This window comes from Passer domesticus, chromosome 3 (assembly GCF_036417665.1).
Source record: "Passer domesticus isolate bPasDom1 chromosome 3, bPasDom1.hap1, whole genome shotgun sequence".
NCBI lineage: Eukaryota > Metazoa > Chordata > Aves > Passeriformes > Passeridae > Passer > Passer domesticus.
Window position 1 is genome coordinate 32,052,635 of NC_087476.1, and position 16,283 is coordinate 32,068,917.

The following is a 16,283-nucleotide window of genomic DNA, read 5'->3' on the forward strand; positions in this document are numbered from 1 at the left end:
ACCATCTGATGATAAGTAATCCAGTTACCAGATAAATGTGACACGTGACCAGCTGAGGAGGCATTGTAGTGTGTTCTCCCAGTTTGCCCCACGTAAGGGGCTGTCCTCATGGTGACCTAAGCTATGATGTGTATCTTCAGAGTTGGTATAAGGTCACAGGAGGCTGAAGTATCCTACAGCAACTGTCTGAGCTCCTACATCTGAGCTGTTTTGTGTTGTGTGCTCATCCCTGGAAGTACGGAATACATATATATGTAAAAAAAGGATAAAGTTGTCTAAATTTTCTTAGCAGAAAAATTCTTTAGATGACTGATATGATCCACAGTGCTTTTTCAGTTACAAATGTGTCCTGGAACTTGAAGTGGGAGAGGTCATCTCCTAGGCTTTAGACACATAAAAGAACTTGAAAGTATGTATCTAAAACAAAATGAAGGTAAGATTGTCCCACAGAAGGGTCCTGGTTCTCAGGCTCCAGCACGGGTACCAGATTGCCTTTACATAAAGGATTATACTGTGGTTACAGATTCAAGGATTATTCTTGTATCACCATATTTGCAAGTGTAGCTCTTTTTTGTTTACATCCATCAGTTTTGTCAGATAAATTATCATGCTCAACTGGGAGGGCAGAAGTCTTTACCAGAACTTCTGGTCTTGAAGGAAAATTTTTTTGAGGTTTTGATGAAAAGACATTGTAATGGAAAATATGCAATTGTTCAAGGGAAACACCTTTTTATGAATGAGTGTACAAATTACTCAGCTGCAGAGTGTGTTTTGTTGCTTACTTTTTGGGAAGCACTCCAGTTTCAGTTGACGAACTGGACGACATCTGCTTTGAAAATTTTGTGAGTGTATGATACTGCTGGGGAAAAGGAGTATTTAAGTTTAAACCTTCCTGCACTACAAGACTTATAGAGTCCAATATCCCAGCTGATGTGCTGATCTCCAAAAAGCTACTATTACTGTCATATTCAGGTTTTTTTAAATGAAAGGGTCACAGTAATATTTTTTTTGAGTTCAGGTTAATGATACCTGAGCTGTTTTCAGCCCAGTCTGAGAGGTAACCAGGGAGTTTCAGGGACTTTGAGGATTAATTTCTATTTAAGAAATGCTTTTTGGATCAGCCTCTGTGACACATTTCAGATTTGTGTCTAATGCCCATTGGATGCTACAATGAATATCAAATATTTTTATATCTATAGGAATAGCTAGAGATATTAGTGTATATCAATGCTGGGCAACCCCACCACGGGTAATAATGTTCTCTGACTCAATGATTCAGAAGGCTGAACAAATGCTTTATTAAGCTACATTATATTACATTACATATTAATACTAAACTACACTAAAGAAAAACCCATGACCCTTTCCAACAGTCATGACACAGCTTTGAACTAATTGGTCAAACAGTCCAAACAACCATCACCAGTGTCCAATTAACAAATCCCTTTCTGTAAACAATCTCCGTAACACATTCCACATGTGCCAAACAACAGGCACAGTGAATAGAAAAAATAATTGTTTTCTCTTCTCTCTCTGAGCTTTCTCACTGCCTTCCCCAGGAAAAATCCTGGGAGAGAGAATTATGTCTCACTCTCTAGTCAAAGAGTATGTGAATACCACAAGTGTAGTTCTCTCACGCTGCCTATAGCAAGTGGGTGCTGGAGTAAAAATTTTGAAGCTTTACCTCCAGGTCTCATTTGAGAGGGAACAAGTTGGTTCCCCAAAAGAGAGCTGAGGAGCAGCCAGGTTACACAGATGAATGTGAATGGATGGTGTCAGGTAAAGAGGAAAAAATAGATAGGGAAAGGTGATTTAGGGAGTAGATGTTGTCTTAGATACTTGTATCCCAGAAATGCTGACTATGAGGTTTTAGAATTAGCTTTGGACCCTCCATCTGCAGTGCAAACATGCATTTTTTGAATACAAAATAGAACAGCTACAGGATGAAAGACTGGGAGGGGTAGATGAAGGAAGAGAGAAAATTGGTGAAGAGAGAACCTATGGTAACTCAATAGGCTTTCTGTAGCCAAGGGAAGTAAAACAAAGAGCTGGGAAGTGACTGACCTAGTTGAGCAAGTCTTATTTTTAAAATGTCTCAAATATTTCTTCTTCCCTAAGCTTTTTTCACGATTTGCTAGCAAGTATCTTAGTGTTTATTGTATACCAACACTGCCATAGACTTAGTATAACTACAGATACACCAACACTATTGTGCAATGACCATTTAATAATTCTAATACTTGTCCTAAACTGGTGCTATTGATTTTGCATAGCAACGATGGTACCTGCTCTTTTGAGAAAGGTGGTGCTTCTTTCAACACTAATGCAAGCACAATCTGTTCTTCATGTTCAGCCGTGCTAGAGCACTGCAATTACTCTGAGTTCATTAGTCCTTTGAGTGCATTGTTTTATTTTCTCCTGGTAACTGTCTATCTTGAACCCTGCTGATGCACATGTAACATTTGATTATCTATGTAAAAATAAAGCATAAAGTCAATAGCACATACACTGCCTAAAGGTGAAGAACAAGATTCTGGAAAATTACTGTGTTTCCTTAGTTGAAGGAAAGACTTTGAAGGAGGAAGTACATACTACAATAATCATCTTACCTCTTAATCTATAGTAAGCTTGGTGACTGGCTAAAATCTGCTTCACTGATTCTTGTGGGCAAACTTTCACACCAGTTGAGAAAAAGGATGACCTCTTTGTTCGGTGTTTTGCCATGTCAAATATCCGCCTTATGGTTGATATCCTGGACCGCTTTGTTGTTCTTTCTGTTTTGTCTGACCCTGAGGTGACTGCAAGATGTTTGGCTTCAGCACGGTTTATTTTATCAGGAATTTCTGTAAAAACAATAAAAAGAAAGTACATAAACATGCTTTGCCTAGGCAGTAGGTATTCAATGCAAGTTTATGTCTTAAAAATGGACATGAACTTGAGAATCCTTTTTGCTACATTACAGAGGAGTCAATGCACTGAGGAGTAATTGTGCTGAGGAGAAGCAGCCTCTGACCCCTCGGGGGAACGGCAGCTCAAGTGGCTTGGTAACTAATTTCCTTGTATTTCACCACGTGAACCCAGGACACACAGGGTAAAAGTTTCAGAAGCTCTAAATCCTGTTTTCAAAAGTGACTTTGGATTAGATCCACAAAAGACACTTAAGTGCTTGAACTCTGTGATACAGCATCTCATTTGTGAGCATATCGCCCTGTAGGGAAATTTACAGTACAGTGATAAGTAATGTCTACACTAGCAGATAAGTAAAATGAGAAATTGTTGTACCTTAAGTCTTTAAAATCTTATCTTTCCTTTGGGCTTCAAGGAACATCTCCCTTCAAATCAGGTTCATAACCTTGAAGATATCCCAAGAACTAGACCCTGAAACTTTCAGAAGTTGAACAGGAGTTTTATTACCTTCGGGAAAAGAAAGGCCTGTTTCCAGTCTCTCTTTTACTTCACAGTGCGCTCCTCTATCCTCCCCTCACATAAACTGAAGTATTAACCAGAAAAGACTTTGATTGTTTCTTTGCAACTGGATGTCAGATGTTGTGAATTCTCTGGCATCGTATTTCAAAAACCCTTTAAGTATTCCTAGCAAAGTGGAACAGTTACAGTAGAAAATAGTGAAATCAGTGACTAGGAATTGAAGGCCTAGGATTAAATTTTACTTATGAAGTTATTCAGTTATGAAAAATGGAAAAGCTTCCAGGGTGTCAAGATAACCTCAAGCAGAGGAACTGCCATCACAAAAATTCAGGACTCATCTGGTTCCACTTCCTAAGTATTTGTGTTGCAGTACTACTTGACATAGCAGCTAAATGTAATGTGAAAAAACTAATTTTAAAATAGTGCATAAATACAGATTTAAATGAGATGAAATACAGCCTTTTGCAGGATCATGTGACAGGAGCAATGAGTATCTTTTAAGTTATCTTCCAAAATTTTGTATATATGTTAATAAGTTGTTAAAGCAAATTTGGAAATACCCTTTTTTGTTGTAATTTGATACAGTGATTTGATGCAGTAATTATAGATGAAAAATAAAGAAAAATATAAGCAGAATAGAAGACAATTTGAAAGAATTAGAAAGCTTTAAGCAAGGTATATGTGTTCCTGAATCCTGATTAATCAAGTGAAAAAATTAGTTTGAAAAATGGTTTTAAAGATTCTAATGAAAGAATAAGGTGAAAAAATAGGGTTAAAAAGGAGTAAGTTCAGTAGGAGTAGCACTAGCAAGAAAAATAAGAGTAAAAAATTATCAGTTTGCTGGAGAAAGAAGTGTCATGCTGCATATAACAAATACTAATTATCCTGTTCTTAGGCAAATCAAGAGAAAATAAGGAAGGTTAAAAACACATTATCTTGACACTTTGGAGTAGTGTTAATTAAATGTTTAAAGAAAAGTGGGCAGATAAATGATGAGAGAAAAATAATTGAAAAACATACTTTTATAAAAAGAGCAGTATATGAAATGAAGAATAGGGAACGTTCTACTATGTGTGTCAGTAGACACATATATGATAGATATATATCATCTATCATATATATGATAGATATATATATAGATATACATATCTACATATCTATGCATATCATACGTCTCAATTCTTATTTAGTTCCAAAGGAACATCCATTGTTTACTGTGTAGAAATGATAGTACTAACATTTATATTTTGAGATAAGTGCTACTGTGATATAGAAAAAAGTCAACTACTTGGTTGTGACAAATATTGTTTGAAAGAAAGGAGGTTATAAAACAAAGGTAATAGGTCATTGTTATTACTTTTTAATGCATGGCAGGGACAGTGACCTGCAGACCTAGAACTGCCTAATTGTTGCAAGGTAATTTAAAACAATGATGTAGTCATATAATGTTTGACATGAAATTAAATGGAAGTAATTTTTCCACATTAAAGTCAGGTTCTGAACGATAAACTGCATAAAGAGAATTTCCCCTGTGGAAACATCATTGGGTTCAACAGAATCCCCAAGTGGCCAAACACTGAGTCAGCTGAGACAGAGTTATTTGAATGTTATATTCAAATAACTGAAATCCTCTAGAAGAGAGAGTCAAAAATCCACGTGGAAAGTAGCCAATTGTAAGTCTATTACTTTTCACAAGGTGTATTAGCTGAGATAGACCAGCTGCCCAGGCAGCCTGACCAACTGGGGCAGAGGATTTTGTCACTAAGCTCTTTGATAGCTTTTGTATGGAGCAGAGGCATTTCTTGAAGGATTTGCTTCTTCTCCAGGATTTACCTCTAAGTCTTTAACTTGAATTAAGAATTATACTATTCATAAAATTGACAAAGGACATTCCTCTCAAATGATTGTTGTAATGATTTCAAAGTCTCCATGTTAGGGTCCCTATTTCGCTTTTCATTCTGAGAAGTGACCAGTTGTTTTCTGCTTTCAGTTTGCACTTTTCTGCCATCCTATTTAGAGTGGGTATACATTTTTAAAATTATTTTTCTTTTCATTCTTTCCCTTAAATGCTTTTTTTTCTTTCTTTTTTTAAAATTTATTTTAGGGATCTCTTTCTAAAGTTTATCTATTGCAATAGGTTTAATTTACTTTATATCTTGTGGCTAGTAAATTCCTCTTACTAGAATAATGTTTATCATCATAATTCTTTGAAATCACTTTTTTACTAAAGTAAAATTTGAATTGGAGAAAGCATCAGCCTTTCTCTCCACATGATTTTCCAGTATGAATTTCCTAATATTTGCTGATTGTGATTGGAAGAAAACTTGCCTTCTGGCATAAAAATTTCCTCATAATTCTTCAGATCTGTGTTTTACCCTGTGTCTGTGGAAATTCTGAACTGAGAAATTTTTACCTAAGCTTCACAGATGTTTCATCCATGTACTTTACTAAAATATGCCTCCATCTATACCTTTTTAGATGCTTTCAAAAAAGCATTTCAACCTGGGTTGAAAAAAATGTCAAAAGACACACTCTATTATGAAATGGAATCAATAGATATTAGTTGATCCCTTTTATTTTTACTATGCAACATAGTAATTGAATACACAAGAATGATGCAAATATTACAGGCACATCATTTGATCATCTAAATAATCCAAGTACCACTAGGTTGGTTAACTTTTCATAAAAAAATAACACCTCTATTTTTTTTCTAATTCTTTTTTTTTAATACAAGCACATGTAATTAAAAGGCAGTGTTTACTGCAAACATACCCTGTCCAATTCGACTTTTTATTATTTAACCTTGTTGTTTCACAGAGATGACTGTTTTATTTTTTAAAGGTATGTTTATGTTTTTTAGTTTTCTTTGATAGTTCTAGGGCAGAATGACAGATAACTGTAGAAGTCTGATAATGCTTTAGTCCACTTCAGCTAATCTCCAAGATGAATTAAACAAAGGTCTAATTCTCCTTTATTCTCACATAAAAGAATCTACACCATGTCCAAATTTCCACGTGACATATTTGCAGAAAAATATTGAGGTAGTTTTACCAAGGTTATCTACAGAATCACTGTCAGCTGTTATTAAATTCTGGAGTTCCTGACATCTAGTCCTGAACTTAGACAAATATAACAAATTGTTTTCAAAACACCATAAAGCAATTTTCCAAATATGGTGCAGCAATCTAATTCATATGGGATCTAATCAAAGTGCTTTGATATCCATACCAATCTCTCATGTGCACAGTACTGCTCTTCAGGTTTTGGTTTCAGGCAGATAAATTGTATTCATTTCACATATTAAAAATTTGAAATTCTTGAAATTAGGCCAGGCCTCTTCTCTGTGTCTCTTGAGACCTCCATTATCAAATTGATACCCTAATGAAAACAACAAGGCAGGAAGAGCAGATTTCAAAAGCTCCTATATGTTCTTAACAATCTGCATGTCGAAAAAAGGAAAAGTACATCACTACTGAAATGGATTCTAGAGAAAAATAGTTTAAAGTTATTCAGATAATTGGTCAGCTTTGGTTGTTTTTTAAAATTTGCTTTTATAAATATAGGAGCAAGAGGGCCTTATTCATAACTTTTTGTGTAAATGGAGCAGATGTTTCTCTATATAGCTTTATTAATTTCTTTCTGTTAATAGTACTAGGTTTGGAAAGCCTCAAATTTTGGAGTTTGTAGTTGGAGTAGGAGTTGAAAAATTGCATTTTTCAGCAATGTAGATGATCTCTGGCTACAAACATTTATATACAGTATTATTTTGCAGGTAAACATTTATTTTTATTTCACCTGAGAAAATTTAGATGCCATTGAATACAAAGAGAAGAATTAAAAATATGGTAACTAAAGATTTGCCAGCAAAATTCAAGGTGACAAAATTGTTGAAGTCTGAATAATTCATCATTAAAATCATCAAAAGGTTTGAAATATGTGAAAAAGATTAGTCTGAAAAATCAGTGGATCTTCTTAGGACAGACAGGAATTGATTAATAAATGAGACATATTGCATGCATGATAAAATAATAATTAAAAGATCAGGCTTATGTAAAGAAAAATGTTAGAAGCTTATCAGGAAGGTTAATTCAGCAAAGATCTATAAACATGTTGAGGTTAAATCTATAGCAGGGCCAACATTTTGTTGATAATTGAGCCAGTAACAAAAGCATGGCTAGTGCTTTTCACAACTAGTCCTGAAAAGTTGATCTGGAGATTTCTGAGTCGGCTGATCAATGTAAACACCAGATGGAGCACAGAAAGTACACAGAGGTAATACCTGGACTCAGAGGCACTCTCCTCATGGCACCAGTGAAGATCCCACATTCTAATGGCATTTGCCAGTGACAGACAGGGTGCCCATGACATGTCCTCTCCTCATATTCCTTTTAAAATATTTTTTTCCATGGCTTTTTTTCCTCAGGTCTGTTGCATGGGAAGAGTCCAAATGGATTTGAAGGGGCTTAGATGAGCAGGGACAGATTAAAATATGGCAAGGCTTTATCCACAAATGCTGCCTGCACCCTTTGTGCAGCAATCTCTATCTTCCCATGCAGATGTGAAAGTGGAGGTTTCACTCTTGCTGATGTTCAGGGCTGCTATGCCAGTGCTTTGTCAGATACTGCTACTTTGACTGTGTTTGCCTTGCATTTCCAAGCGTGTTTTCACAACTATAATGACTCACTGTTTTGACAAGTTTAGGGTATGGAATTCCATACTAGAGAAATTAATACTAATATTTAATCTGCTCTTGTCTGAGAGCACAGTGCCCTTAAACCCAAAGTTATATGGCTTGCTTGAACTTATCTTCACGTCCAATGTGTTATTGGACTGTTTTTAATGCACACAGGGAGAGAACTTTGAAAGGAATTCCTGAGGAACTCAGACATGATGATTGCTGCATCCTGGTGGGGCTTATCTGGTCTGTAATGAGTGCAGCTGAGGCACAGGGGGGAACTCACTGTGGATCTCACTTCTTCAGGTTTGGTGCGCTTTGCCAGTGAACTGCTGAGTGAGAAGGCAGTGTACACTACTCTGGGGGAGTTTTGCTGAAAGATAAGCTGCTGATGCTTAGCTTCAGTAGAAGAGGAATTGTGGCTGAGAATGCCAACATTTCCAAAAAAGGAAAGTGGGCTAAGACATATATATTAAAAGTAAGTAATTATAATTTCTCAAAATGAATATAGAAAATGACAAGCTTTGTAATTCCTGTTTGGTACTCTGGCTTTGTAAATTCCATTCTTAAGTGTGACTAAACAGTAGCATTCCCTGTGGAATGAGGCTGGATCACTAATTTGGCAATTCTGCATCTACAGGGGAGAGGTCCAGGCCTCCAGTTTGGAAGATCCTGTGTCTAGCTGGCTAAAATTCACTTGTGAATTTCCTGTACAAGAACCACAAAGATGATGGCTACACACTCAGCACTGTAGAACCCTTCCTGTACCTACTAATATCTTGTATTATGCAAGACTCAGCATCACCTTTACATATCAGGGAGGTGCCAGGCTCTGCTTGTGCAGTGGAGACTTTATACAAAAGGCAAAATATGCCTGATCCCTGTATCTCTTTCTTGGTTTCAGCATGACAAAACATCACCTTCACTTATTCAGAAGTTGTGCTCAAGCTGTCTATGACACAGGAGATGAGTCCCAGGCTTCTGCTTAAAAGGTAAGTTCTATAATTTTCAACCTTTTAAAGGCTATGTTAATTTTTAAAATTAGATCTACACCAAGGAGTTTACTTCTCAAGAATCCAGGAAAATGGTGGGTTTTAATGCATCCTGCTTCTTGTCAGAAACACATGATAATTCTTCTTTAAATGTCTGTGAAAGGTGAAGAATTTGGTACTGTTAACATAGTGCTCTAATAAGCTAAGTCTCCCATGAATCTTTGTTATACATTCCTATTGTAATCCTTATGTTAAAAATATGAAATGTTTGGTTATAATGAAACAATCTACACCTCAGAACATGTATGGAAATAAATCTGAAGAAGAATGTGATACATTATTCTGAAATATACGATATAAACAATGCCATTAGTAAATGTTCAAATCAATAAAAACTCCAAATGTTTTTGTTTTAATGGTTTTATGTTCAAAGCTAGAAGGCATTAGGTAATAGTTCTTTTTCAGAACCCTTCAAATTAACATGGAATTATATTTTGGTACCAAAGATCATGGCTGTCATCAGCTAATGTGTTCTTGGATTTCAGTAAGTGTGGAGAATTTAATTTCTGAAAGTCACTAACACTGGGAAGCTAAAATAGATATCAGAATTCCTCAGTTGTTTCCCTTCTCCTGTGCTCATACATATCTGTGTGGTTTTCTATGCCATGTGGAGATATACAATTGAAAACAAACTTCAGGAAGAAACAAAGAATTTGGAACAATTTTAATGAAATTTATGCATGGGCCTTATAACAGACAAACAGTTTTGTCTCTCTCTCTCTAGAGCAGATAATTTCGTAACTTCTTTGAAATATACTAATTATACAATTCATGGGAAAATAATAGCAGCAAATTATCTACCTATTATAGATGAGAATAGCAAGCATAGCATGTGACTGGTAAGATTTTCCTGCTTTTGTGAATATAGTTGTCATATACAAATGATGAAGCCAAATTCACAATAAATGCTGTCTGTACACACCAGAAATACTGAACATGCTGAAATCTTTGAGTCAACATATGATTTTGACACATTGTCTTGCAATCAGAAAAAAACATAGTAAGAAACTCATATTTTCATAGATGTAATAGGTCTTATAAGGGCAGAAATTTTTACATTCTCTTTCAGACAGAAAGGTGAAAACTTTTATTCATCAACTGTTCTCACTTCTGCTGCTGGAATTTATAAAAAATATCAAAGGCCATCTATGCTTTTATTGCCAGACTGTGAATCTTACAAGTCTGCTTAAAGTCCAGAACCTGGACTAGAAACTGCGTTGAAGAATGACTGGTTTTAATGCTCATGTATGAAACATGTATCTATTTAGATTTCTTTGGCCACCTTAGAAGCATTTGACTTGAGAGGCTGTTTTATTAATTGATATGGACACATCAAAGGATGCAAGAAAATGCCTTAAATGTTTGAGTAGTTCTTGGAGGGATGTATCCAACTGGCAGTGATAAAACACTCAGCTGTGCACCTCTGCTCTTAATTCTCTGATTAATTATTCTCAAGAGGTACAGCCTTCTCTAAGAAAGTCAATGAGACAGCATAAGTTCAAGTTCCAGTGATGCTTTGTCACATATGTCAACATTTCAACAGCTTTGATGGTATGAGTCAAAGAGTTGCAGAGCAGAATGGGTTTATTGAGGTAACTGTATTCACATATGATAAAAATTAGGATGTCTGGTGCATGAAAAGATGGCAGAAGCCCCAGTGTCATCTTTTTCTTCAGCTTGTTGAATTGGAACTGGTCAATCTTCCTCACAGTTTGGGGTCACTCATTCTGCAGTACAATCTACAGTCTCTAGCTAATTAACTCCACCTCATTTTGACAGAGCATGACTGCACTTAACCTTACTTAACTTAGTTATGCATCAAGCTGCATAGACCAAGTTTGGTTTGGAGGACACCTAATCCAATTCTTGATCTATGTAACATGACTTATTAATTTAGTTTTGAGGGGGAAGGAGAAATGGAGAAGAACTTGAATAGAAATGTCTTCATTTTGTGCCATCACCATGAAATCACAAAATTAAAGAGGAGTACATTGCCATTTCCTGCCTGAAACAGATGGGGTTCCATTATCTGTTCTGAGTCATATGTATGAAAGGTATACCTGCAACACAGCCACCAAAACCAGTATTTCAGGTAACAGGGGTACCAAGATTGTCAATATAAAGTTGGGTAAAGTCTGAGGGAGGTATTGGAACATTTGGGTGTCCAGGAAGAAGGTAATTTTGGCTCTGCACTGAAGCAGAACTTTAGAAGCCAAATAGAAAGACAAGCATGGTTGCCTAAGTACAATTAGTTATGTAGCTGTGGGCCTGGGTCCTACTGACTTGCAGATGCTGTGTAACCAGGCAGATGCTCTGAGAATCAGCCCAGCAGCCTCAGCTGCTGTCCTGCTTTATGACTGCAATGCCTCTTACGAGCCAGGACTTCAGTTTGTGTGTCACACCTCAGGCCCTCATGCTTTTGTGAAACTAGGATGATAGTGTTACTCTGCCAGAGCAGGTGTGGGTGAAACTGGTGCTGTGCTTGCCTACAGTGATAAGGTATGCTACAATTATGTAAGGGTATGTAAACACACCTACGCTGTGGCAGGTGTCAGGGTACTCCCAGATGATTGTTAATCTCATGTTTTTCAGGCAGGTTACTGTTCTGAAGTCTCTGTCTAGTAAATAGCAGCTGACAGTGACTAAATGCTGAATAACAAACATGTATAAGAAAGCAGATAGGTATTTCTTTGTTTTTAAGAACTGTGTTATCCAATATCACACATTCTGAAGGGGAAGAAATTGAAACACAGTTGGGCTTACAAAGTACAAATCTCATGGAGTGTACAAGATACTGCACCTACTTTCTGAATAACATGGAAGAATTATGTGACAGAGAATGATCAGAAGAGTAATTTTAATCCCAAAGGGACTAGGTTGGACAGAGGTAAAAAAAGAATAAAAACATATTTAAAATATTTCAAAGCATCAAAATGCAATAGAATGCAATAGAATTTTCCTTTGGGGAAGAAAAACTGTCTTCTGCAAAGAAAACTGTGTTTGCTACGTGATGGGTGTTGGCCATGTCACTTAGATCACTGCTTAAACCACAAAGACTCCAAAATTAGCTGAGATATGAACATGAACAATCTGGATTTCAAGTAGGTTAAGACTTCCAGTTATTTTATTGTATCCTGTTACTTAATGTCCTGTAGAAGGAGAAATCCTCTGATCATTAATATTGATCATTTTGTCCACGGGTGTTTTCTGAGAAAAATCCCACATATCTTGCTGTTCATTCACATGCAGTTCACTAAACCCTATGGCACAGGTGTGACTATTCCTGGAATTGATCTTTAGGATTCAGTGACAATGGTCTAGTATTTATATTAAAGTTTGGCTTTTAGCCAGAAAACAGAAAAGATCAAATCCCATATATAGTCCGGTGTTACATTTGTTTGAGAAAGGAGAGAAAAAAGGGAAAGTCTTACATTTCATAAGTTTATAAGCCCAACCAGGAAAGCCAACTTTAAAATGGTAATTCTTATTTTATGGATGACAGTAGAAGACAATCTAGTGCAAAAAGCAGATATATCTTGTTTTCTTTCCTTGTTTGAAGCTTTATATTCCTTGATTTTTCTTTTCCTTTGGCACAAATTTTCTTAAACCTTTTTCTTTTAAATTTTTTGAGGGCAATTACAGTAATGAAGATCTGAAACATTTATTGTGGAATTAGAACGGCCTAGCAGGAAGGGCTGAGTCAGAATGAATTAAAATGATTTCATAGAGCACACACAAAGCCTTTGTGTCCTAAGGAATGGCTGAGTAAATAGCAGATATTTGCTTGATGAATAAAAAAATATCACAAAACAGCCTTGAACATGCTCTAGGCCCCTACATGCTCAGTATCAAGTGCTAGGATGTACCCAGCATCAAGGCATAGTTTTGAGAGTTCAGAGCTCCTCTGCATTTTGGTATTTAGTCTGGCTGTTCAGTAGTTTACTATTCAGATTGTGTGCACAGACTTCTCACTGTCAAAAAGTTTTAATCCCTCTCACTTTCCCTTTCGATTGGTAGAGAAAATTTTTGTCAGGACAGTGGTAAAATTATGGCCAAAGTTAAGTACTGTAACTCTTATTTTGCTCTCTACAGTTTCCTGTTTGTTTACTGTGGAATTGGAGGTGCTCCAGGAGAGCCTCCAAATGGATGGGAGAAGGACTCTATGGGTCTTTTAATAGGGACAGGGAGGAAGGACCAAAAAACTTTAGTAAGCAGGCTCCATATTTGTTAACCTGCCTTTTGTTAAATATAAATGTGAGAAAATAATTTGAATTTTAGTTTTTCACAAGGAAAAAAAATCAAGTGACTAACCTTTTAAATATTTAGAAATTATGTCTATTTTTTTTTTAAGATGGGGCTGTTTTATGTCTTAGTCTCTTATTTCCTCGTTTGTCACAGTTTATATGTACTGCTAATTTGAATGACTGTAAAGGTCTCAAAATACCCATGTTAGGAACCCTAATGAGTAATTAATACAAATGTTCAGACTACTGGGAGAGCCTATATACTTTAAAAAAATATTTTCTTTAAGTATCTGACCCTAATGTTAAGTCATAAAATAATAGTTCTGGAAGCATCTCTGCTCTGAAAAAGAAGTTTCTTAACACAATCATTAAGTGTTTTGAGACCTGCGTGCATATATTTGAAATCAAATAGTTTAAAAATATTATGTATGGCATGACTAAATGTAAAACTAAAGTTATTATTATACATTTATGCATACCAGCTGCACTTTATAGAACTGGTAGCAAGGAATAGTTCTAGTTATTTAGTATTCCTCTCTGTCAAGATAGTCCCCCATCATTTTGCTGGTCTTTTATGGAAAGTGTTTTGTAGTACACAATCACAATTTGCAATTGGTGAAACTATGTGATGCCACTTTTACCACTGCTGCTTTCTAAGCTGTATTTATAAATAGGGGCTGCAACGATGCCATCAAGCATGCGCGAATTGCCCGGAATTCATTCTGTCTCTTTCCATCACAGAATATCCAACTTAAATGCAAAAACAACACGTCTTCATAAAACTTGTTTTCTTGTCAGACATGAAATATCATCATTCTTTCATTTTTTGCCACATTTCCAAAATATCATTAGTGATTAAATGAAACTATTTGCATAGAATCTAAAAGTAAAATTAAAGAGCCGCAAAACATAATTCTAGTGCTAACTACATATTTTCTCAAGGATTTTTCAGTTCTTTAATTGTCCACTAGAAAAGACTTACATAATTTAACTGATACAAGAACTGTGGTCTGTATTTCTGTATTTCTTTAAGAAAAAGAGGAGTTTCTTTAAAAAACCCAAATAAATAAAATTTTCCAATTATTATTGACAGCAGGCTACATTTCATACTGTCTCCCTAACAAATATTTAGATAACGTTGAGGAGCCTTATCTTTTATAATTTTACATTCTTTGCACTTAATTAACAGGCCTGACATAAAAATAGAAGGTCATTGACTTGAGCACACATAGCAGTTGCAATGTTAGCTTTTAATTCAATTATGCAAATATCAAAGCATAGATGGAAAATTTAATGAGAAATCTCCTCCAAAATTAAATTCATTCCCTAAAGCTCTAAATCTTTTAAATATGGGACTAACCAGGGAAAATCACATAACTGTATTTTGTTTTTTGTTGTTGAAGTAGATTTATAAATGCTGTGGACTTTTAAATGTTTTTAAATAGAGCAAGAGCTAGCTGATGTACTAAGTAGAGAACAGTTCCCTCTATTTCTGTTTTCTTGAAAATAATTTTATAGTTATTATTACATTAATCTATAGTGGTATTACCATTTTTGTATATTTGCCAGTATGGTGTATTCTTACAGAATTTGTCCATCTAGGAGATTTTGAAGTTGTTTTTAATAATCAGAATAAATGTCTCCACTAGTAAATGCAGATATATTTTGCTACTTTCTCTTTATTTCAGTGATGAAAGACCATCTTTAACCATGTCAACACTGAGATGATCTTTCAGCTTTTTTAAACTTTCCATATATTTTTCTCACAAATATTTTTTTCATAACAGAACCTGTTCAGGTAAAATTAAGTTAGATTGCATCTCTTATAGATATTGTAAAACCTGAAAAACACACATAAGGAATATTGCCAATATTTCCTTTTTCAGCTTTATAACAGTATCAGTAACCGTAGTGTCTCTAGTAGTATTGTCAAAACACCACATTCTAAACTAAAAATTCTGTAATATGAAAGCCCTTGATCTTGCAAATATTTTTTTCTCAACACATGCAATGTAAAATTCATCTAAACCTTATATATTAATATATGGACTTACCTCTGCTTCCCTGAACTTGGAGAGCAAGGCAAATGATCAAAAATATTAATCCAGTTTTCAAATGCATGTCTATTGATCATTCACAGTTTTCAAGACCAGTCATGCAGGAAACAAGAATATTTTGGTCAAGTAGAAGAATTCTGTTTTCTTAGAGAACTAAAATCCCCAAAAGTCTTTATTTTTCAGGTGTCTCCAACCTTGGAGTGCATTGAATTGCAACTGGGCAGAGTGCAACAGGTGCCAGAGTGCAAGAGCTGGGCGAACCCCTCCAACGCCCACACTTCTAGCCTGGGGAACTGGAGGGGTAAGACAAGAGTGACGAAGTTTTAAAAAAAAGCAGTGTCTGTTTCTGGAATAATCTGTTTATCTGCTGCTCAGACATAATCCCTCTTACGGTCCAGCTGGAGGAGCTTTCTTCATCTTATTAACCTTCTGGAGCGGCATCTGTCAACCCCAGGAGACTTCAACAACACCACGATAAACAACGGAAGTCTCTTCTAGTTCCCATTGCCTTGAGCATTGATCCTTTGGGCATTCTGGAGGTATGGCATGTGAGCACAGGGAGAGATAATGGTGCTGTGTCCAAACCAGTGACCATAAACCCCAGAGAACTTTCTTAAGATAGCTTTTTCTTGAAAGAACACTCAATGCTCAGCTCTTCCACCGCCCATGTCTTGCAATCCTCCTGTACCACAGGGCTGCTCTTGCAATACTCCTGTGGAAGCAGTGATGATGATGGTCTGTGACAGGGGTGAAGTGATGGCTCAGCAGTAAATTGCAGCACTGTTCAGGGCTGGCACAATCTGATGCCAAACTGTGACTGGGGCAG

At 35.9% G+C, this 16,283-nt stretch overlaps 1 protein-coding gene across 1 annotated transcript in view; it reads right to left on the minus strand.

Moving 5' to 3' along the window:
* Positions 1–15,735, minus strand: part of IMPG1 (interphotoreceptor matrix proteoglycan 1) — a 55,975-nt gene extending 40,240 nt beyond the window's left edge. The window contains exons 1-2 of the mRNA XM_064412478.1: positions 15,455–15,735; positions 2,610–2,843 (exon numbers count right to left, since the gene is read on the minus strand). Coding sequence (XP_064268548.1) covers positions 2,610–2,843; positions 15,455–15,521 — 301 coding nt within the window. The 5' untranslated portion in view covers positions 15,522–15,735. The remainder of the gene's footprint in view (positions 1–2,609; positions 2,844–15,454) is intronic.
* Positions 15,736–16,283: the final 548 nt, after the last annotated feature.